This window comes from Kryptolebias marmoratus, linkage group LG3 (assembly GCF_001649575.2).
Source record: "Kryptolebias marmoratus isolate JLee-2015 linkage group LG3, ASM164957v2, whole genome shotgun sequence".
In the NCBI taxonomy this organism is placed as follows: Eukaryota; Metazoa; Chordata; class Actinopteri; order Cyprinodontiformes; family Rivulidae; genus Kryptolebias; species Kryptolebias marmoratus.
In genome coordinates, this window is record NC_051432.1 from 2,046,153 (window position 1) to 2,069,348 (window position 23,196).

Sequence of the window (23,196 nt, forward strand, 5' to 3'; positions counted from 1 at the left end):
AAAGCCTTTATAAATGACTAAATCATTTCAAGGCAATCTATCAAAAACTTCAATACATTTCAGGCTGGACTGAAGTGCTGAAATAACCAACAGACCACAACTTAAGATCTAATGCTGACCTTTATATTTACTCACAAATGATCACAAAGTTTTAACCACAGGACACGTTTCTGTATAATAAAATCACTCAACAAAACTGAGTGCAAACCTCATGGCCCACGTTGTCACTAATCTTGAGTCAGCAACTGGTACAAAGTGTTGAGATGTATTCAACCAAAAATCTGAGGGAAGAAATCATGGCACTCAGCAACACATGACCCTTCTGACAATAACACACACATACACACACACACACAGTGCACACAGAAACAACTCACCATTCGAATCAGGTTCACAGAAACCCCCATTCATTGCAGCAATAACTCACACAGGCTCCTCGCTTCCATTTCGTTGGCAGCTTAAATCCCATTCTCAGTTCATTTGGGCTGTCAGAGGCTGGAAAAGTGCAAGTGGTGCAGTCTGTGTGTCTGTCTTTTCCTGCATGTCTGTGGTAACACTGCTGGCTATTTTCTCCTCAGCAGAAGGTAATCATTAGATGTGAGAGGGGACTGGCAGCAGTCTCTGTAAAAAAGGATATCCTCAAAGTTTTTGATCTCTTGCTGGAAATTCAGAGGTCTGCTGCAGCAGTTTATAAATATGTGGATGTTGCTCAAAGTGCAGAGGTCAGTGTAAAGGTCTTGGCATTATTTAACTATTATGTATAGGATTGTTGGAAGAAATAGACTAGACATGCTGGCTGCATGTGAAATGTGTTAAAACAGAGCACTATCAAGATTTGCTTCAGTGTAATATGCTTTATGGTCCCTACTTTATTTAAGAACCACACAGCTTAATTATGCTTACGTAGGTGAGCAGAGGTGTGCTTTGATTCAGTATGGATGAGAGGAATAAAGCTATGTGAGTTGGCTGATTGTCATAAGACACTAAATCCCGAAGCTCACTGCTTTCACCTTTTTCTCTGAGAATTAGCCTGAACTGATGAAGTGACGATGCTGGTAAAGGAAAGAACGAGGAGTTCCTGTGGTTCAGCGTGGCTTCAGACCTCTGTAATCAGCGTGCCAAGCTCCTGATGTCTAAATCCACAACTTGGACCCAGACGGTGAACACATAACCAACACATGTACCCAGATCTACACACATGCACACAAAACGAGCTCCTGACATACGTATGAGCTCTGTGGTGATCTGTGTTCATGTGGAGTTTGGCAAAGGAGAACGTCTTTAGTAAACGCAAACAAGAAGGAAATATATGAGCCAGTCTGTACTGTACAAGTCACTACCTTTTAAGATTTGTCATTAAGCTGACAAATAAAGTTTGGGCAGTTCATGCTGGATTATTTAGTCAAATATTGACCCACTCTTTTCCTATACCTAACTAATCAACACAGGAACACTCCTAGGGTCAATGTAGAATTTCTAATAACCCTACCATTCATATAAGAAAAAAACGGAAGGACCTGGGGAAAAACATCCATACAATATTTTTTACCCGCTTAGTCCTGTGCAATCCCCAGCCAGAGGCAGAGTAAACCCTGGACCGGTCACCAGTACATCACAGGGCCAAATGAAGACAATAAAACAATCACACTTAGAGACATCCAAACATGCATGTTTGTAAAAAAAACAAAACATAAAAAACAAAGTACCGGAGAACACCCACACAACATGCTTGTGTTGTTTTGTTGGGAGTTTTGACTTTTCAAAAGAGAGAAAAACTATCAGCAAAATAATATAAGAAGTAATTTTGGAGAGAAAAAAAATCCTGTTTTCTTCTGTAGAAAAATAACGTGAAGATTTCAATTAACACATTTATGAATTTTATTGTATATGTTTGAGGGACAGGTACTGTTTTTAAGTGCAGCACATTTTATCTTTTCATTTCTGTGGTTTATTAAATTTCAACTCTTTTATATTTCTGAGGAAAATGTTCTAATACAATTATTTGACAGATTAATTTAAACTTTTTTAAAAGGGAAGAGTGGACACAAACGTGAAAGTCAAAACTAGACCAATTAATCCAAAACAAATTTATACAAAAAGAGCAGATGATGCAAAAAAGGTTTAATAATCGGTTTGTACTACACAAAGTTGGTATAATCAACCGAGAGCAGGTCTGTAGTGAATAACTAACTGAACACAGGTGTAAAGAAAAAAACAAGTCAAAAATTCATCTTTTTGGTTATTTTCCACTTTGTTGTTGTTGTTTTAAAGTTAATGACACTTAGGGGCTATTCCAGAAAGGATGTTCAACAAACTCTGACTTTGAGTTTATTTACTCTGAGGTTTAAGTCCCAGAAAGGTTAATTAACTCTAAATAGCTTAAGCTAAACCCAGAACAGAACTCAAATTGATACGGGTCACTTTGAAACTGTGTGAACCTCTACCTCTGGTAAAACTTCCAAGCAAATCAAACATTTTTGAGTGATCCTACCAACAGAAGGTTATCTGTTATTTATCAGTAAATCTTTGGTCACTTTTAGGCAGTTCCTTATCAGTCCTTCACCATTCTACTGCTTCTCACTTTTTCTCACTCATCCAACCAGTGCTTGTATTCAGCTATTCCACTACGACTCCTCATTTGTCTCCCTTGCTCTTCTCACAGGCACTCATTATTACTCTATTTCTACTGGTCACCAAAGGCTGCGGTACTCCTCGGTGGCCAGTTGCAAAAAAAGTACTAACAGGATCTCTTTCAGCCTCAGTGTCAGCGTCCACTGAGTCTGAGTTTTCGCCAAAACGTGAATCATACTGTCAATAAACTGTTCCATCTCACATCAGTGGCAAAATCTATCTTAGTTGAACTGGCAAAACAACTTAACAAGCAGTCAGAAATAGCTTCCACCACTAAGACCAATGCTGTAATTTTAGGAAAACTGATCTTGATCCACTCCAAAATTTATTGGGCTTCTCTTTTGCCCATGCTTCAACAGTCCACCAAGTTTCGAAAATAAAAAGGATATACAAATAAATCAGTCTTCTTGGTATTTTTCTGAAGAAGAGAGCTGAACAAACAGCAGCAGCAGCTCATAGTAACTCTGCCTGGGTTCTTGCGTTTTTGTAGACTCACAAAGACCACATAAACTCTTTGCTGGAGGTTGATCATTTTGTGTTGTCCACAAAATTATGTCCAAAGTGTACTTTATGACATGCTGAAAATACCACCAATTTTGTATTTAAAGTGGTGGTTCAGATTTTTTAAAAGTAGGGTTCTGTGGAAAGGTTACGAACATTAATACACGTTGCTAGGTAATTCAAAAAGCTATCTACAACATGTTTTAACATGTTACATAGAAGTCTATGGTATTTTACAAGTGCAAATAGGGTCTGAGGGTCTGTTTACACTATGCTGTTTTTGATTGAAGTTGTAGCTTTTCTGCTGGCTTTCAGTTGTTCATGTACATCACAACAGGGCTTGTTTCCTCTGAAACAAAAGCTTTCTGAACCCAGGTTTCAATGTGGAGATTTTCAGGGGACCCCTGCAGCTGTGTGAAATCACAGATGCGCACCACAGACGGCTGCAGTCCATAGCTGTTCTGCACACACACAAGCAGATGATCAACAACAGTAGTAATAGCAGATAGCAGAGTGATGTTTGTTATTCAGTCTTTTCGACATGCAGCAGCAACCCAACGTCATTATCCATCCAAACAAACGTCTTTATTCACCATTTTGGATGTAAGTGTTTTCATGCTCCAGACTGGATGCGCGCCTCAGTGAAAGTCTGTCATCAGTATCGCCAGATATACGATAATTACCGTTTTTATAAAATAGTTTTAGGGTCAAGCCCCCCCTCCTTTTCTGTGTACATGTTCACCAATCACAACATACAACTAATCTTACTACCTCTTCCCTCTGAGAAAGCACACCTCACTCAGCACATCTGATAGTTTGGGTCAAAATACAATCATTTTGAAGCAACAGTACAATAGTTTGTCATTTTCTACCTGGCAACCCTGCCTGTCATAGAAACTACAGCAGGTTCAATGAGCACAGACATATCCTTGTAAATGTTTTTTTGTTTTGTTTTTTCTTGTTGATTCACCACAATAAACGTTGAAAAAACACTAAGAGATCATTTTCATGTAAGCAGGGCCTAAAACAGCTAGCCCAGCCAGGGGCATTTCCTGCGGTTATATCATGATATGTCTGCTAATATAAAACTGACAGTGGTGTAACAGGTTTATAAAATGCCATTCACACAAACTGTTCAAAAATTTATGGGACTGGGGTCAGCTTACGACAGCAGCAATCTACTTTGGTCTTGGCACTGATTGGACTAGCTGTTAGCTTGTCAATCTGGTTACAGTTAAGCTCAGTTTCTCCTTACTGAAGTCGTTCAAAAAGCTATCTACAACGGGTAAGATAATATGTGTTATACCCTTTCACAGAACCCCACTTCAAAAGATTGTACCTTTTCCTTTTTGTTTCATCATATAGTTTTAATTATGGCTCATTAAATACAAAAAGATGTAAATTGGCAAAAACCAAATGAACTATGAGTCATCACTCCTGTGTCGGCTCAAAGGGAAAGTTTGTGTCTGAAATGAGCAAATCAAAGTCAGATTGTTAGTAATGAGCCTGCACAGTCCCAGCTATGCCCTCATTACAATCAGCCCATGTGTTACTGATGGCATCTGCTCGTAACATCAGGTGTTTCTTTAACGAACATGCAGTGAAATTATTTACAACAGACTGCCCGCTCATCAGTGACATGGCCCGTGTTCGCTCTTATGTTGTTCACAGGGGGGGTTGTTAAGCTGAAACGTCATCGTCGACCATCTCTATTTATAACCAAGTTTGCACACAGTAGCAGATGATGTCATGCTCATTCTGCAGGGGTATATGAGACTATTCATCAAGAGGAGAGAGGTCTCCTTTGTGAGAGCATGCATCATTGACGTATGGTTCAGCGTTTCAGAGCCCGGAGCTATGTTCATTCAGATCAGAATTACAACTATGAAAAAAGATAACCAGGAGATAAAACCTCAGGAAACAGAATCAAAACCATGAGTCATTTCTTCCGGTTAAAACTAGGGAAACCATTAGGCTATTAGCTCTTAGGTTTATCTAAGGAGGGAAAAGTTGACTGGGAATAACTTTGGCTGAATAGATTGGGTCTAAGCCAGCCTTCGGGAGCTAAAAGAGGCAGCTTTTGTACTCGGCACTTAAAACTGATAAAGGTGGTTGGATACTCAGGCACAACTGTCAGCGTGATAGGGATTATAAAGAGCTCAGCAGCTCAACTGTAAAGTAGTGTATAGAACAGACAATGAACACCTCACTTTGCAGAGAGAGTTTAATTATCACAAGGGCCGGTGGTGAATGCAGTGGCAGCCCAGGCCAACGTGTGACTCAGACAGAAGGGAATCTCACTCGGCCATCACTGAGGAGCCATTGTTAAAGAGAAATAAAGAGCAGTATTGACTCCCCTCATCTGCTTGTTCTCTGAGGACCTACTGGTGTGGTTTTTAGTGGGGGGGAGAGATGGGAGGATGATGTGACTGATGCTGTGACTCCAAGGATTATGGCATTTCTAGGAAACCATTTAGATTCACTGGTCCCCGTAGCAAACCTCCATCTAAAAAACAATTCAAAAAACACATGGGTTTGATGAAACGGTGCAGTCATATCACCATGCATAACAGAAGTCAACAAGTAGCAGTTTTATATATTAGCATTCAGGATAATATCCAAGCAAAAATAGTCAGCTAAAGTCTTATCGCATTCAAAAGATTCTGATCTAATATAATTTCCAGTAAATTGTTTTCTGCTGCTACAGTGGGTCACAAAAGCATTCACTATTGTATTTCGTCCATTCTTCCTGACCAAACTGCAGCAGCTCTTTCAGGCTGAATGGGTGCTGCTTGTGTTCAACAATCTTTAAAACAAAACTGAGATTCTCAGTTGTATTGAAGTGAAAACTTAAGTGGACCACTCCAGGATCTTGACCTGTTTCTCCTTAAACCAGTGGAGTGATGCTTTAGCAGAGTGTTTAAGGTTGTTGTCCTGCTGGAAGGTGAACCTCCACCCCAGTCTTCAGTGTTCAGGGTTTGAGAAATTTTAGGGATTTTTTTCTTATACTCCTGCTCTGACTTGTGTGCAGAGTTCTTTGGTGTTGATTTAGGGGGCTGTCAGAACAGGTGTAGATAGACTGAGATTGTTTGACAGATCGCTCACAGATGGATCTTATTTAACTAGTTGTTTGGCTACTAATGAAAATGCTTGGGGCTTCAAAGCAAAAAAGGTAACTACGTATATATGTGCTGGTGTAGATTCTCAGTCACCCAGGACATGGTAAACTCAAAAAAGGTTAAAAAACAAAAACAACTGGACTTCTATTCTGTAGTTGAAGACGTTTCGCTTCTCATCTGAGGAGCTTTCTCAATTCAGAAATAGAGAGTGTGGAGTTGAGCTTTTAAAGCTGAGATGTGATGTAAGCTGGATTGCTTGCAAATTGTTCTCAGTCTCCTAACAATAGAGGCTCGTTAGGGTCCTTGTTTGTCTGACTCACTGAGGGGCCCCTCTGGTCACATGAGTGCAGGTGTTGATTGGAGTGAAACTGACTGGGGATCAGGCCTAAAGCTCCATTATATGTTTTTGAAAGCTGGAATCTGAGACCTCCTCCTCTGTTTAATTGTGGTTTCTCCCTTTTGACATAGATGGCTTTCTTTACCCCCCTCTCGAACCATCTGTCTTCTCGGTCCAAAATATGAACATTTTGGTCCTCAAAGGAGTGTCCCTTACACCTCAAGGGTCAGGGTTAGATTTTGATTTAAATGCTTAACAAGGATAAAATCATATATTACCATAAAATATGAATATAATTATGAAGGACAGAATTCTCATGGGGAACAAAATCTAACATGCCCAAAGTTTGTTGTGTTGGCTAAAGCCTGCATACAACACCCACTATGGACATAATCCTGAGTGCTAAATCTTGGCTTTCATCCTCTGTGGTGTGCTAAATAGTGCTGAGATTTTGAGTCACAAAAACAATCCACCATTTATAATATTATAAAAGATAATGATGTCTCCTTAAGACAAAATTAAATCAAGCCTAATACAAAAAAAATCATTTCAAAATGGAAACTTCAACAATTTTTAAACAACCAGCTCTCAGAAAAGTCTGTTAAAGCTGAGTGAGAGCCCAGTTTTCAAAAATGACCCAACTATGAGAATATATAGTTCAGTGGACTGAGATCTTTCATGCGTAGGAAGGGAAAAGAAAAAGAAGAGGCAGGAAAATAAGAGTGCCTTTAATCCCCTGGGTCTCCCTGCTCATTCAGGGTCATGAATCTGCACAACAAATGAACACGTCCACTTCATTAAATTCAGCCTCATATTGCATTAGAAGTTATTAAAATATAGACATCACATTTTTATTGGTGATAAAATATAAAAAAATAAAAAATAAAGCAAAGTAGACCAGCTTTTTTATTTAAGTTTCAGAGAATTGTACCCTTACAGAAAAAAAAACCCACAAATCTACCAAGTGGAGAACCATGTGACTACATGATCACATGGATGTGTTGAAATGGTCCAAAATCCTGAGCAAAGCACATGTTTGATGTGTTCATTTAGCATGTTCTCATAGGTAAAATCATTTCACTTTCTACGTGTGAAGTTCATGTGCTTTTTGTGTCAAATCCACACGGGAAACATTCGCACAATACACGTGTTTCTCATTTGTCACATGTACATTTAACATGTTTTCACATGAAAAACAGGATTTCCTCATGCAAAATTTATATTTTTTATAAAATAAACTATAAAATAATTTCAACATAAAAGCTCTTTAAATCTCAGTTTATTTATTTATAGAATTTTTTGAAATTTGTAAAATTCGCTCAGTGACAATCAACTTAATCTCAATATTTTTGCTTGGATTCCAGGCTGGACTAAAGTGCTGACATAAGCAAGAGACAACAACATAAGATATGAAATTTACTCAAGAATGCTGACTATTTCATTTACTCACAAATGATCGCCAACTCCCAACAGCACGACATGTTTCTGTACAATAAAATCACTCAACAAAACTGAGTGCAAACCTCGTGGCCCACGCGTTATCACTAATCTTGAGTCAGCAATTGGTACAAAGTGTTGAGATGTATTCAACAAAACAATCTGAGATAATACTTTTTTTTTCAGTTCAGCCATAAAATGTATGCAGACTGACTGATAATGTGCGATCCTGAGTTGAGGACATGATGCCTTATGGAAAAAGTGCCTGACCTACAAACTGAAGGTAGCGGGGGAGGGGGCATGTGGTTTATCTTTCTACAGGGAGACCTTACTCTGAACAAAAAGCAGAACAATCTCTCACTTCAAATACATGCTTTATGCACTTGGAAGAGATACCAGATAGCCTCCTGAGAAACGTATCTGGACTTTCTTTTTGGGGGAAATAGTGAGTAAACAATGAGACGACACTGAAAACTGCTGCCGTTATACGCCAGATGCAACACAGCCCGCATTATTCTCCCCACCTCCTCAGAAGTCTGAACACCTTCTTCGCTGGCAAACTATGAGCAGTTAAAGACAAGGCAGATACTGTGAGAGTTGTTTGTGCTCTGATGCTGTGTCAGGTGGAGGAGTGGGAGATTGCAGAGACAAATTGGCAAATAGACGTGAAACACTTCAAAGAGACGCAGTAGAATTCTGTGGAACGGTTATGAGCAAACAATATCTTACCTGTTGTAGATAGTCAAAGTCAGTTTTATTCATATAGCACATTTAGAAACAACAAGGTTGACCAAAGTGCTTTACAAGCTAGTTAAAAACACACAGAAAGAACCAACAATAAAATAATAGCTCTTTGAATGATTCAGTCATTGGAAAATTGTTTAATTTCCGATTGATGAGCCAACAGCTAGTCTGAGCGAGGCCACAAACACAGTGGATTGATGCCATCTTTAAAACAACAAATTTTAAATTAAAGGCCTGCCAGTTTTAGACTGAGATCATCTTATGTTGAATAATGAGTTATAGCTGTTTTGATCAAATTTTTAAAATAACATTATACACAATCTTGTGCAATACTGCGAGATCTCACATGATGTTCAGCTACTATTACACCAAATTACTGCTCAATATCTGTAAAATCCACTGAGTTACTGCCATTTTTTGTGTAGGCTAAGGTCACTTAGATGTGGGAGCCATCTTGAATTGGGTTGACTTCAAAAGTTAATGAGTTGTAAATGTACAGGCAATAATTACTTTCTGCAATTTTCATTGAAATCCTTCCAGTGATTCATGACAAATGTTGCTAACAGACAGACATGGTTGACTCCAACAGTTCATGCAAAGGTTTTAAGCAAATATATTGTGCAATTTGTTGCGCTCAAAGTATGTGTTGAGAATGACTCTCAGCTACTACCACAACAAATTTTAGCTAAATGGCTGTAAAAGTAACAATGTCTATAAAAAGTATTCACCCCTTTGAATGTTTTAGGCTTTGATTGTTGTCATAAATCAAACCTGGCCTACGTAAATCAGCATTTTGACAAAAAAGTTTTTAAAAAACCTTCTAAAGTCAAAGTGAATCTAACAGAGTAGAACCAGATAAATAAATTTTTTAAAGTAAGTGATTGCATAAATATTACCCCCTTTTAAGTGGCTGAATATAAAGGGGGTGATATTGTCTGATTTCAATAGTAAAGATTATTGGAAAAGTAGGGTACGGGGGATGAATTACTAATTTCAACGCAAATTTAGGCTGAGGTTAGGCTGACGACTGTACAATAGACACAAATACACAAAAAAAAACTGCCCAAATATTCAGAGTCTGCACTTTATGTCCCTCAGCCTCAACACAAGTTTCAGCAGCAGCTTGTGCCACATTTCTGTCTGCTGAGAAAGAAGCGTTTTATTATTATTGTTTCCCCAGAGTCCATCATGTGTTCCCAAATGCTGAGAGAAAGTTAACTCACAGATGGGGCCAAAGCTAGAGATTAAACACACACACACACATGCATAACTCTGACTCCAAGCAGAGAGTGCTGCCTGAAGGAGCCAGTGCATCCACACAGAAGGTCAGCCAGAGATGATGATGATGATGATGCACAGAAGACTCAGACAGCCAAGAGACCCCGGGGTGATCCCACCGATGGCTGTACAGTCATCTCCAAAAGAAACTGACCCAAAACTAACAAGGTGCTGGAGCCTAAGTACGTTTGACAAGTTGGAGAGCCACGAAAGGGTAACTCATCAGAGAAAGAAGGTTAAGGAGAACACACCGCCAGCAGCTTATATGATGTTCTACTTTATGTGGGACGTGATATGCCTCATAATAATACATTATGGACTGATTTTGGCTTCAGTGGAAATAATATGTGACATCACAAAGTAAATGCTGCCAATTTTCTAATAAATAAATAAAGTTAAAAATACCAGTATTTGTGGTCTTCTTCATGCTCTGCTGATCCACTTCTCTTCAGTCAGTAGAAGCAGAGGAAACCTGGAACTGTCTCCTGCGGTCCGAGTGATGCTGTCTCAGTTTTCTGGCACCGGTTCTGGAGCTGCTGGTCTCAGTGTGTGGTGACGCCCTGCGAATGTGTGCCTTAAAATCAGCTGGACACAATGATGTGCACTTTTTCGTGGGAAGCGGACAGTTTTGTTACCACAAGGAGAGAAATATGAGCGCATACGCTGCGGTGGGGGGTGGAGAGCTCAGCTGACGCGCTTTTACGCACGGATTGCTATTGGAGACACGGCACTATCTGTCCCAGTGTGGAGCAGCTGAAACGAATATACAATGTAGCTCCAGTCTCAGCAATTAGAAGAAAAGGTGCACTGACATAAAACATGCGACAAATGAGCTGACAACCTGAAATCTATCCCACTCTTCATAAGTGTGACCTAATGTTACATTTATGTATAAGTGACAGTGTAAATTTGTTAACCTTTCTGAGAAACCCAAATCAGCAGTCGACATTGAGTAGAAAATTGATGATGAAAACTTGACACATAGATCCTAACATCCAGTTACAGACTCAATTAAGATACCCAATTAGAAAATATTCAGGATAAATACATCACAAATTTCAACAAATGTTACTTTTATCCAGTAAAAATTATATTCTTAACTTGTGGCTGAATATAGTATCTACCATATATACAGTAGCACATGGTTGATGTCTTTATGAAAACCTCTGATATCCCAAAACTTATTTCTGACCTAAATTAAAGCTCTAGCATTCTTTAGGGGAATACATATCGCCCACCACCTGTCATTTCAGAGTTTTAGACTGAAATAATCTGAAATTGAGAAAAGATAGGTTTGTAGCTGCTTTGGTAAAACCTTGGAAATAACATTATCTCATGGAATAAGTCAATAACTCGCCTGTTCTGGTAACACTTGGAATATATGTTGTGATTGACTGTCAGCTACTACCACACCAAATTTTTGCTCAGTATCTGCAAAATTCATTGAGGACAAACCATTATTGTGTTTGCTAATGTTGCTTAGCTGTGGCAGTCATCTAAAATGGGATTGACTCCAAAGGTTAATCAGTTGTAGATGTACATCCAGTGATTTTTCTCTGAGGGTTTCATTAGAATCCGTCCGCTGGTTAATAAAACATTTGGCCAATGGTACAGACAATCATCCACACACAGATACAGTCCAAAACATTATCACTCTGCCTTCTCCTTCAGCGGCAGGCAATAAAAAAACAAACTTGTGGCCAAGAGATGAACCCCTCTGATAACCTTTTGAACCAACCAAGGCTTGTATGCTTTGTGTGACCGTGTTGCTGTGAGAAAACTGTCAAATGCTGCTCTCTTCTGGTTGAAAAGGAGAATTGTTTAAACTCCATATATTTTGTGCAAGAAAACTGAACATCGCAACCTTCAGAGAAAGTTCTACTGTTTCATATTATCAAAACTTTAATCCCTAAAGGTGTTTAAACTTGACAAAAGTGTAACATCAAGGTAGTGGTAAAGAAAGTACCATATTTTCCTCTGATATGTGGCTGAATCCCACAGTGCAGTCATGGTAAAAGGAAGCAAATCCTCCTTCTATAATGTTGTATTTATTAGGGTTTAAAAGTAATTACCTGGTTCTTATCAGGTGTTAAAATTAGATCAATATATTCTTAGGGCAAATGTTAAAGTTGATGATATTATTCTTTTTTTGAAATGTTTGGCCTCAAGTTGAAATGATCATTAGAGGATTATTCTAACAGTGAGGGCTGGTTCTGGGAAGTAAATAGTAAATGGACTACATTTATATAGCGTTTTTGGAATCTTTCTGACCAGTCAGAGGTTTTACACTACAAGTCACATTCAAGCATTCACACACACACACACACACAGATTCACAGGTTACAGTATCTTGCTCGAAGACACGTGGTGGGGGTAGCCAAGTCCAAAAAACCTTCTGATTAGCAAAGAACCACTCTTCTTTCTGTCCACAGGATCCAATTTATCCATGTATCCAACTGAAGATTGTTATTACCCACTGCCAAAGGCAATAATGTTTCTGTCTGTGCTGTGTTTATGTACTTGTATGTGTGTTTATGTGTGTCTGTCTGTTAGCAAAATGTCTCGTGAACCACTGGACGGACTTTAGTGCAATTCGCAAAACACATTTCCACGTCCTCGCTTTGCTGCTGTCTTTACTCTGTCTACTCTCCATGTTTGTATTTGGAATTATTGCTATCAGGAACAAGTGTTTTTCTTTACTTTTCTTCCCATAGAAACTGCAGCTGAACCAGTCATTCTGTGTTTGTCTGTGTCTCTTTCCTGTCCTCTTAAACCCCAGCTGGCTGAGGCAGATTGAGGCCCATTCTGAGCCTGGTTCTGGTTCTGCTGGAGTTTTTTTTATTCCACTGTTGCCAACACGCTGCTCAGGATGAGAGACTGCAACGAAGTGAAGATTCAACTAAATCTGCTGGCTTCCTTAGATAGATAAGTTTTTTACTAATTAGCATTTTGTAATGTATGTGAATGTTTTTGTACAGCACCCTGATATGATTGTGTAAGTATTAGTAGCTGTTAGTAGCTGAGAATAAACCTCAACATGTACTACAAGCAAAAGATCATGTGAGAGCTCGTCTCACAGTATAATATGAAATTGCTCATAACCCCTTTGGGTTTTCCCAAAATGACTATAACTCCATCCTTTCCCAGCATAAGATGATTTAGTCTAAAACTCTGGCATGAAAGGTGGCAGGTGATGTGCATTCCTCCAAGGAATGCTTGGCCTTTTACATATGCAATGTGCCCACTGATTACCTTTGTTTTAAAGTTGTTAAAATTAATATTTGAAATAAATTGAAACGGGTAAGACTAGTTGCCAGGAGACAGCCTTCTATTTTCAAAAAAGGACATGGTTGCACAGATTAGGCTTCCAAAGTTGCATGTGAAACAAAGTCCTTTGAACAGAGGAAACCAAAGTAAAAACATCTGGAATTAATAAACAGAGCTACATTTGGCAAAAAAATCAAATATATATCAGCAGAAATGCCTCATTGCCTACAAATAGTCATGCACAGTGGTGGAGGGTTGATGATATGGGTTTGCTTGTGCACCAGTACAGGTCAATTCAAATGAATGAGTTTTGCAAAGTAGTCTGGTGTCAGATGTGAGGCTGGGGTTATTGTTTTTTTCTAGTAAGGAAACCACAATGGAAACAGGTCGTGGTTTGTGTGCAGTTGTGTATTTATGCTTGCTGGGATAACCAACAAAGGACACTTTTTGTTGTTACATAAAATAATTCAGGAAGGCTGAAATTTTAAGATAACTTTACTCTGTCTACTCTCCATGTTTGTATTTGGAATTATTGCTATCAGGAACAAGTGTTTTTCTTTACTTTTCTTCCCATAGAAACTGCAGCTGAACCAGTCATTCTGTGTTTGTCTGTGTCTCTTTCCTGTCCTCTTAAACCCCAGCTGGCTGAGGCAGATTGAGGCCCATTCTGAGCCTGGTTCTGGTTCTGCTGGAGTTTTTTTTATTCCACTGTTGCCAACACGCTGCTCAGGATGAGAGACTGCAACGAAGTGAAGATTCAACTAAATCTGCTGGCTTCCTTAGATAGATAAGTTTTTTACTAATTAGCATTTTGTAATGTATGTGAATGTTTTTGTACAGCACCCTGATATGATTGTGTAAGTATTAGTAGCTGTTAGTAGCTGAGAATAAACCTCAACATGTACTACAAGCAAAAGATCATGTGAGAGCTCGTCTCACAGTATAATATGAAATTGCTCATAACCCCTTTGGGTTTTCCCAAAATGACTATAACTCCATCCTTTCCCAGCATAAGATGATTTAGTCTAAAACTCTGGCATGAAAGGTGGCAGGTGATGTGCATTCCTCCAAGGAATGCTTGGCCTTTTACATATGCAATGTGCCCACTGATTACCTTTGTTTTAAAGTTGTTAAAATTAATATTTGAAATAAATTGAAACGGGTAAGACTAGTTGCCAGGAGACAGCCTTCTATTTTCAAAAAAGGACATGGTTGCACAGATTAGGCTTCCAAAGTTGCATGTGAAACAAAGTCCTTTGAACAGAGGAAACCAAAGTAAAAACATCTGGAATTAATAAACAGAGCTACATTTGGCAAAAAAATCAAATATATATCAGCAGAAATGCCTCATTGCCTACAAATAGTCATGCACAGTGGTGGAGGGTTGATGATATGGGTTTGCTTGTGCACCAGTACAGGTCAATTCAAATGAATGAGTTTTGCAAAGTAGTCTGGTGTCAGATGTGAGGCTGGGGTTATTGTTTTTTTCTAGTAAGGAAACCACAATGGAAACAGGTCGTGGTTTGTGTGCAGTTGTGTATTTATGCTTGCTGGGATAACCAACAAAGGACACTTTTTGTTGTTACATAAAATAATTCAGGAAGGCTGAAATTTTAAGATAACTGTCAGCAGAGGCAGTATAACAGAAAGTATAGTTTTACTGTGGTTCAGTTGTAGGATTAGTCAATGACTTTTATATTTGAAGGCAGGTACTGTTGAAGATGAGAGACTGGAAAAAACAATCTAAACTGGTGGTTAGAAACTGGAGCAAGAAGCTGTCAGGAAACAGGCTGAGTTGAGTTATCTGTCATGTGGAGCTCTGTTATTTAGAACACTTAACTAACCATTCTTCAAAGTGCTTCAGATTTGAACAGGAAGTGTTGACACTCACATAACGCACAAACAGATACTATCATTGCCACTGCTGGTGCCAACGGGTAATAGTCATTACATATGTAGGGCAAGAAACCCAAAATAACCAATGACACAAACTCTTCCCACAGAGTACTTACAGTACATGTGATTTGTGTTTCAAACATGTAAAAAGAAAATGGCATCACAGAGTCTTTCTACATGGCGGATGTACTTAAAGTAGCGACTCTACCGAGATTTTCATTGACCTATTAATGCTTACGTACTCTGTTATGCAGTGTGGCACACAGCTGTTTAGGGCAGTGCAGACAGGTGACATATTTCTGTAGGATGGCTTGGAGGCCAAGCTGACTGGCAAAACAGAGGGAGTCACCTAGCCGGGTCATCATCAAAGTATTGTGGCAACATGCCATCATATTGACAATATCTGTTTATCCGACTATTTCATTTGTTCACCTATTACCTTGGAATAAAATGTTTTAGTGAGGTTTTGGAGGCATAACTGTAGTATATGATTTAGTGAGGTTGAGCTATTAAAACTAGATATAGTTTTGCTGCTGAAACACAATTCGTGGAGAAGGTCTGGACTCTCCTCTGTAGTCAAGGCTCACAAGCTGAGCACTGTGGTGATGGAGTTCTCCTCAGTAAACGAGAGGGTCTGAAGGGAGTTTCTGAACAGCAGGTCAGATTACCCACCCTTCATAAAGTCTCTGGATGTTGTCCTGGTATTAGAGTCATCTGGGGATTCAATTGTTCTGCAGGAGGACTTCAACACCTATGTGGGCAATGACAGAGTCACCAGGAGATGGCTGATTGGGAGGAATGCCCTCCCTGATCTAAACGAGTGTTTTTTGTTTGTTTTTTTCATTGACTTCATTGCTAGGCATGAGCACCATGAACACCATGTCTGAGCATAGTGTGGTCCTTAAATGTACTTGGAACCAGGCCACCTTTGACAAAAATGAATTACTGATTTGTAATCATATCAGCAGACCTGCAGCACATCGTTTTGGACACTCAGGTAAAAACAGTTGCAGAGCTATCAGCTGATCACCACCTGGCAGTGAGTTAGATGGAAAGTGAGGGAGACCCAGTGAACCCAAATTAATAGTGAGAGTGAACTTGGAATATCTGTCAGTGAAATCTTCAACTCGCACCTTCAGGAGAGATTGCACATCCCAGGAGAGGACAGGGACATGGAACTGGAATGGACCATGTTGCAGATGCCACTTTCAGAACCTATGGTCAGAATGTTGTCTATGCCTATCATGGCAGCAACCAGAGGACTCTCGGTGGACATTAAGAATTTAAAGTTGTCTGTCAAGATGAAAGTTTAGGCATTTTTGGCTTGGCTGTCCCAAAGGACTCCTGAAGTAGGTGACAGGATGACCAGAAAGACTGCAGATCAGTAAATGTAGGAAACATTGTATCAAAATAGTGGTTTATGGCCCTCGGTCATGACATGACAGAATGGTCAAGCAAGGTGTTCACTGTACATAATAACATTAGCTAAATGGCAAATAGATTACTTAGTAATTATGCCAGCAATTAAGATACAGCATTGTAATGAAGTAGTCTTCATTACTGGGACTATTTTACTGTGATAACTTGTATAGCACTTTGAGAGCACCCATGCACTTTATTAAAAAGCACCTCAACCAGCGCTTTAGGCATATATTTGCACACAAGAAGTTTTAACTATTTATTGGATATTGATTATATATTTTAATAATCAACATGTTCCAGGCCTGCACAGGTGCTCCTCATTGAGAAGTGAGGTGGGGGAGAGAAGAATTGTTACTCTGAGCAAATAAGGAAAATTGGTTAGTAAAACGTAGGCAAATGTTTGTGTAGAGTCTAAGGATAAAAGTTTGATTGCAAAGAAGTGGCTTGAAATTGCTAGAATTTAATTACTCAGCTGTCTTTTCTGTGTCCTCTCCTGGGTGTTTGGACAAAGACTCCCCAGGGGTCCAGACACCATTTATAGGTTCCCGAAGAGGCCATGGAATAAAAGAGTGGGGGGGATTTCTGTGCATGTGTTTTGTTGGTGTTTTTCATGAGGGTGTTGATGTGTAAAGTTAAAAGATAAAATATTTTAAAAAGGTAAGGGGTCAAATACACATGTTTGTTTATGAAACGTATAATGTGTTTAAGTGGAAGTTGTAATTTGGTGAACTCCCCCGTGAGTTAAGAATGATTGAGTCCTTGAACAGCTGATACTATTTAAGGCTGCAATTGTGTGATTGGAAGGTATTGTTTGGTGATGTTAGAAGACTTGACACGCCATGAATGGTCCAATCAGTGTTTTAAATATGGATAAATAAACCTTACCATAACCTGCCTTGACCTTCATCTCAACTGTAAAACCAAGCCACAGAAGGCCACGTGACCACAAGCATTTAGAATTAAGCTATGACTTATAATTACCATTTATTAGTTACCAGGCAGTCACAAACCTACAGTCAGTAATTATTTTACACATTTTTACATTTTTTACAGAGAAAAGAAACAACTCTTGAAATATTTACAGGACATTTCTCCCAGTTTAAATGGATGCATTGATATTTCTGTGACATACTGTATTTGTTTTGGTTAAAAAATTACCTGCTATTGTGAATAATGTCACGGTATGTGGTCTGAATAATGTGTTGCATATTCTATATAAACCATTTCAGTGTTTGTACTAATGGCTAATCCATGTTCTACTCCACACAATCACATTTTCGCAAGTACGCACACATATCTTCAACATGATGACACAGGTAAAAGGTAGAAATACACAATACAGCCTGGTACTTAACAGGGTGACACAGCTGAATGCTGGAGAGTAGAGACTGGGAAATTCAGGAATTCAGTCATTAAGATGTTTTTAGGTCTAAAATACATTTACAAACAATATGTTTGTAAAGTATTGTTGTTCACACTTGTACCCTTGAAATAGAAAAAAAAAGTTTTTAAAAATAAATATGTTAGGGTTTTTACATTATCAGCCTTTGTGCTCATGTGTAACACTGCCGACGTGAGACACCAAGGTCAGACAGCGGGCGCCACACCATCTGGCTCTCCCAAACAGTGATGTGTTATGTGTTTTTGCTATGATCAGAACTGGCCTTGGCTTGCTCAGATCAACCCCTTTTTTCTTATTATTTCTTCTTCTTTTAAATAAAGAGAAAGCCCAAGTGGAGGGGCAGAACTTCCTGGACAGCACGCCATTAGGAGCTGTTGTGGAATCTCTCCTCTTTGCGAAGGCCTTCACAAAAAGACAACAAGCCTCTCCGGTGGGATTTTTTCTTAGCAGGTTAAATAAATGATAACCCTGACATTTTGGTGCCGAAACCCGGCCTCAACAGACTCCGTCCGCTGATAGGCAAGGGACAGACGTGAGGAAGCCCGACCGCACAGAGTTCCAAGGAGAACCTGAAGGGAAAGCCCTGAGAATCAACGTTATTCATCAGGCCGGAGGGTGGAGGTCTGTGCCCCCGCCTGCCAGCGGCGAGTTGACGAGTTTCGGACGAGGTGAACTATCACCGGAGGGGTGAGTAAAGAGTTTTTCTTCAAAGCAAAGGAAAACTGGGTTGAGAAGTCCTTTGAGGTCGGAGATCCTCATAAAATATAGGTTGCAATGTCCTTTGAGGTTGAAAAACCTCATAAATTATACCGGGGAAAGCCCGAAAACAAAATACTGTATATAATAGTGCATGAGTGTGTCAGTGATTGTAAAGTTGTGGGACAGCTGCGCTTGGCTGCAGGTGTGCGTGTGGCATTCTGTGATGTCCTCATGTAATATGAAATGGTTTTTTAAAATAAACTCATATTGTCTCATGATTATGTGTGTTTTTGTGAAAAACTTTGGCGTACTAGCATCTAACAAACTGTGTTAAAAGAGACAACCTTTCCTTGTTGTGTCTGCGCGCAGCGAGCTGTTTCTAGCGTTGTGTGTGTGGAAAAAGAGGAGTGAGTGAGACGCAGAAACTGAGCGAGTGTGTGTGAGTGAGCGGATGAGGGCTGTCGGTGAAGTTGTGTGACTGAGTAAATGATTTTGTAAACATAAAACACATTATAAGTAAATAAATATGGGAAATTCAAGCAATAAGACTCCTGATGGAGCTCTAGAAGGCGACCATAAATTTATGGAGAGAAAACACCCAGGTTCCACTAAGTACCTGGGCAAATGGGAAGAAAAATATCAAATTAAGGGAACATTAAATGTGAATACATGGCAGTACTTCTTACAAACTCTAGAAACTAAAGCACTGATGAAAAATGGAAAGAAAAAGGAAAAAATTCAAGCTGAAATTGAATGTGCCAAATTGTGGTCACAAAATGCAAAAATTAGACGAGATCAAATTAAACAATCTAAAGAAAGAAAAGCTTAAAGAGAACAAAAGAAAACTGAATCTCTTTTTGTTCACCCAGAAGATAGTGACACTCAACCAAGAGCACCCCACTGTCCCCAGAGGGACGACCGGGAGGAGAGGGATGACTCGATCCCCATATCCTCAAGCTCTGTCACTGGGCCAACATTCACTGTTACAAGACAAATGACAAAACAAATACTACTAAAAATAGACTTAGATGATCTCTTCAGTGATGAAATTTTTTATCAGAGTCCGGCAGGCCAAGGCAAAGGACCCTCCCGAGGAGGATCCAGCTCATACAGATCAAATAAACCTTTTAATAAAGATTTAACATGCTGGACCTGCGGTAAAACAGACCATCACTCTTCAAACTGTTTTAAAAACAAAACTCAGAATCCTCCCAGAGGAGGCTCAACAACAGGGAGAGGGCGCAGAGGACTTTCAGCATGGAGGTCTGCGCCCCGTGCTCAAACAAAACAAACTGAAGGTGATTCACTTTCTGCTAATGTAAATTTGCTTGATGTTATGAAACATGGCAATGGTTGAATGCATTAAAGGAAAAGCCCCATATTATTTTGCTGACAAACCTGACTGGAGTTAAAGTGAATAAGATTGGAAAACAAATAAATAAATAAAATTTATTATTCTTTTACAGCTGTAAAATACTAAATTGGCACAATTTTATATGGTTGAGATTTGACTCTAAGTAACTCAAACTTACAGAAAACTGCAGTATGTTTTGACGTCAATCTTTAAACTATAAGGCCTTAAAATTAACCTTTAGATCAAAGCTGAAAGGACAAAATGTCACTGGCTTTGTTGAGGTGTACGCATCTTCATGTAAAAATGTATTTGAAATAAGAGAAATAGTGTGCTTTCAGTGCAAAAAAGCAAGGAGCTAAATCCAGACCACTCAGGACCATCAATCAGTTAATGTGTTTCTCCTTTTATTTCTCTTGTTAATATGCATTGTGTAATCAATGAATTAGTTAGCTTATGCATTTGCATGAAATTGAGTTCTTATTTTTTAGCATGAACGTCAGAAATATTCCAGCTGAACAGGATTACCTTCTGTTAGTGACACAATGTCAAATGGACACATCCCAAGAAGTGCATACTTGGTGGTACACTCAGCTGCTCGTTACATTGAAAAGTCTCTATGCCATGTTCTTTAGGAGATAACATCTTTGTTTGTTTGTTTGCCTGGTTGGACAAAAAGTCCATGTTTTACCCTGCTTCTTGAAAGAGAACCTTTGTCCTTTGTAACTCCTGGTGCAGCCTTTGTCTTTATTTTGAAGTGTGATAAGTTCTCTGTGCCATGGAGAATGGTTAACCACTGCTACCTTCACAGAGGACCAGTTACGTTTTCCCAAAATCCATCTGAACACATGTAATTATTAAACTTTTTGTTACCATCCTACACTTCAACGCAGCTCAAAACCAAACTTTTTATAAATAGGCAAAACATGTAGACTGCATAATATAATTTTGTTGAAATTGAGGATAATTAAACAAGAAAAAAGAAATGCAAGCAGTCTTATAATATGTCTCCCATGCTGTAAAAGGTATTCAAAAGGTGTTGTGAATGTCAGCACCTGAAATAAATAAGAGCCTGATCACATGGACTGACTTTACAGCCAACCATGCAAAGCTTAGCTAAACTCCATTAAGCCATACCTGTCAAGCATAACAAAAATATATGTTGTGGTTGGACAGGTTTGCCTCTAAAATGTATTTAGAAAATCACAAATTGTATTTTTGTTGATCCAAATGTTGATTTCATATGTCTTTCAGACAGTCAGAAACAGTGACATAGAAATGTGGTTTATTCCTTCGTAAACTTCTTTCAGTTTACTGACAGTGTATGAAGAATGAAACCCAGCTTAAAAATCTGAATAGCAAAGATTTTTGTCGCTTTTCAAGTGTCACCACAGATCTTTTTTTCTCTCCAAAAATGACAAACAGGCACAGTGGATAGCTTGGTTGCATGAACAAAGTAAAATAAAAGAAACACTAAAATAAAATAAATGAAACAATAATATCACATGTGCCCAACAATCAACCAGACGCGTCCATAAAAAAATCATTTGCCCAAAAAGTAGTCCCTCCTAATAAACAATGTGATTTACTTAATTACTCAGCTTGCTGTGTATTGTCTTGTTCTGTGTGTTTTTCAACTATTTTGAAATTTAAAATGTTTTTTGTGATTCATTCTCAGTTTTGGACTTATTTGCAGTTATAGAGTGGTGCAGGTCAGTAGATTTAACATGTCTCCTGTCTACAGGACAGCTTCAATTGTCTCATTGAGGCTAAAATATTCCACCCTGTGGACACCTTCTGCTGGTTTCAGCTCAGTGATACAACCACTAATAACATTACACCTCATGTGATCTTTTTTAATGCAGCAAAACCTGCTGTGTCCAACAGTGGAGATTTTTATGTTTAAAAATGCATTTATGAGACTAAAACTAGCAGATAAATGATCAGTCAGCAGCTTGGAGCAGGCAGAGCAGACATGAACAGAACACAGATAATTAAAGACAGAGAGGAGATAAACAACAGGACATTTTCTTCGAACAGTAGGCCTATTATCTGCATCTGTGACTTTCTATGTCAGCAACAGGTGGCTCTTATTTATCTGATTCTGTGGCTTCCTTCAGCGCGTGCCTGCTGAAACTCAGTAGTTCTGTGGTTCAGTGATCTGCAGGTTCAAGCCCAGGTGGGGTTTAAAATTGAAGGGTTTTTATTATTTATATGCCAGCACAACTTCTTTAGAAGTTTTTCCACCATTTACCTCAGTTAATCTCAAGTATTATTGCAGAAATATTATTTCAATCCAGAAAGCCGTGCACCTGTCTCTGTCTGTTTAATTTTACTCAGTTAAAATAAAAATACTTCCATTTTGGATGGAGGTGGGCGCTTAGGCGTCCATTTCTAATCTAATCATGCTGCAATAAGTCCATTAATCACACAAATAATAAACAAATCACTGAAATCTGGTTATGTTCCACTGCCTCTTAAAACAGCTGTCATTAAGCCTCTTCTAAAGAAATCTTCCCTGGATCCAGATATTCTCTCCAATTATCGCCCAATTTCACATCTTCCTTTTTTGTCAAAAGTGCTGGAAAAAGCTGTTGCCGCTCAGCTGCAGCTTCATCTAGAAAAAAACTCTCTATACGAGAAATTTCAGTCTGGGTTTCGTTCTGCTCACAGCACTGAGACCGCTTTGCTGAGAGTTACTAATGACATCCTCTTGGCAGCTGATGCTGGGTTTACATCTCTCCTTGTTCTCCTTGACCTAACTGCAGCCTTTGACACTGTGGACCATAACATCCTACTACACCGTCTTCATGTGGAGGTCGGTCTCTGTGACACTGTTCTGGACTGGTTTACATCTTTTCTCTCTAATCGGCTGGAATGTGTTAGCCTTGGTAAGGCCAAGTCCCAGGCTGTCTCTGTCTCCTGTGGTGTCCCACAGGGGTCAGTATTAGGGCCCCTGCTGTTTTCCCTCTATATGCTGCCTTTGGGTCAAATTATTAATCGACATAACATCTCTTTTCACTGCTATGCCGACGATATACAACTCTACATTAGAATTGGAGCATCATCATCACCATTCTCTCTCAATGCCTTCACTACTTGCCTGGAGGAG

General features: G+C 39.0%; 1 protein-coding gene across 2 annotated transcripts in view; it reads right to left on the reverse strand.

The window, feature by feature from the left end:
- The window catches only part of LOC108245319 (septin-9-like), a 124,032-nt gene that overhangs the window by 92,456 nt on the left and 8,380 nt on the right, over window positions 1–23,196 (reverse strand). The window contains exon 1 of one of the 2 annotated variants that reach the window (XM_017432135.3): window positions 10,453–10,624. The exons of the other annotated variant lie outside the window; for it this stretch is intronic. Within the exon in view, the coding sequence (XP_017287624.1) occupies window positions 10,453–10,474 (22 nt within the window). The 5' untranslated portion in view covers window positions 10,475–10,624. Of the gene's footprint in view, window positions 1–10,452; window positions 10,625–23,196 lie in introns of those variants that run through there. 2 annotated transcript variants of the gene reach the window in all.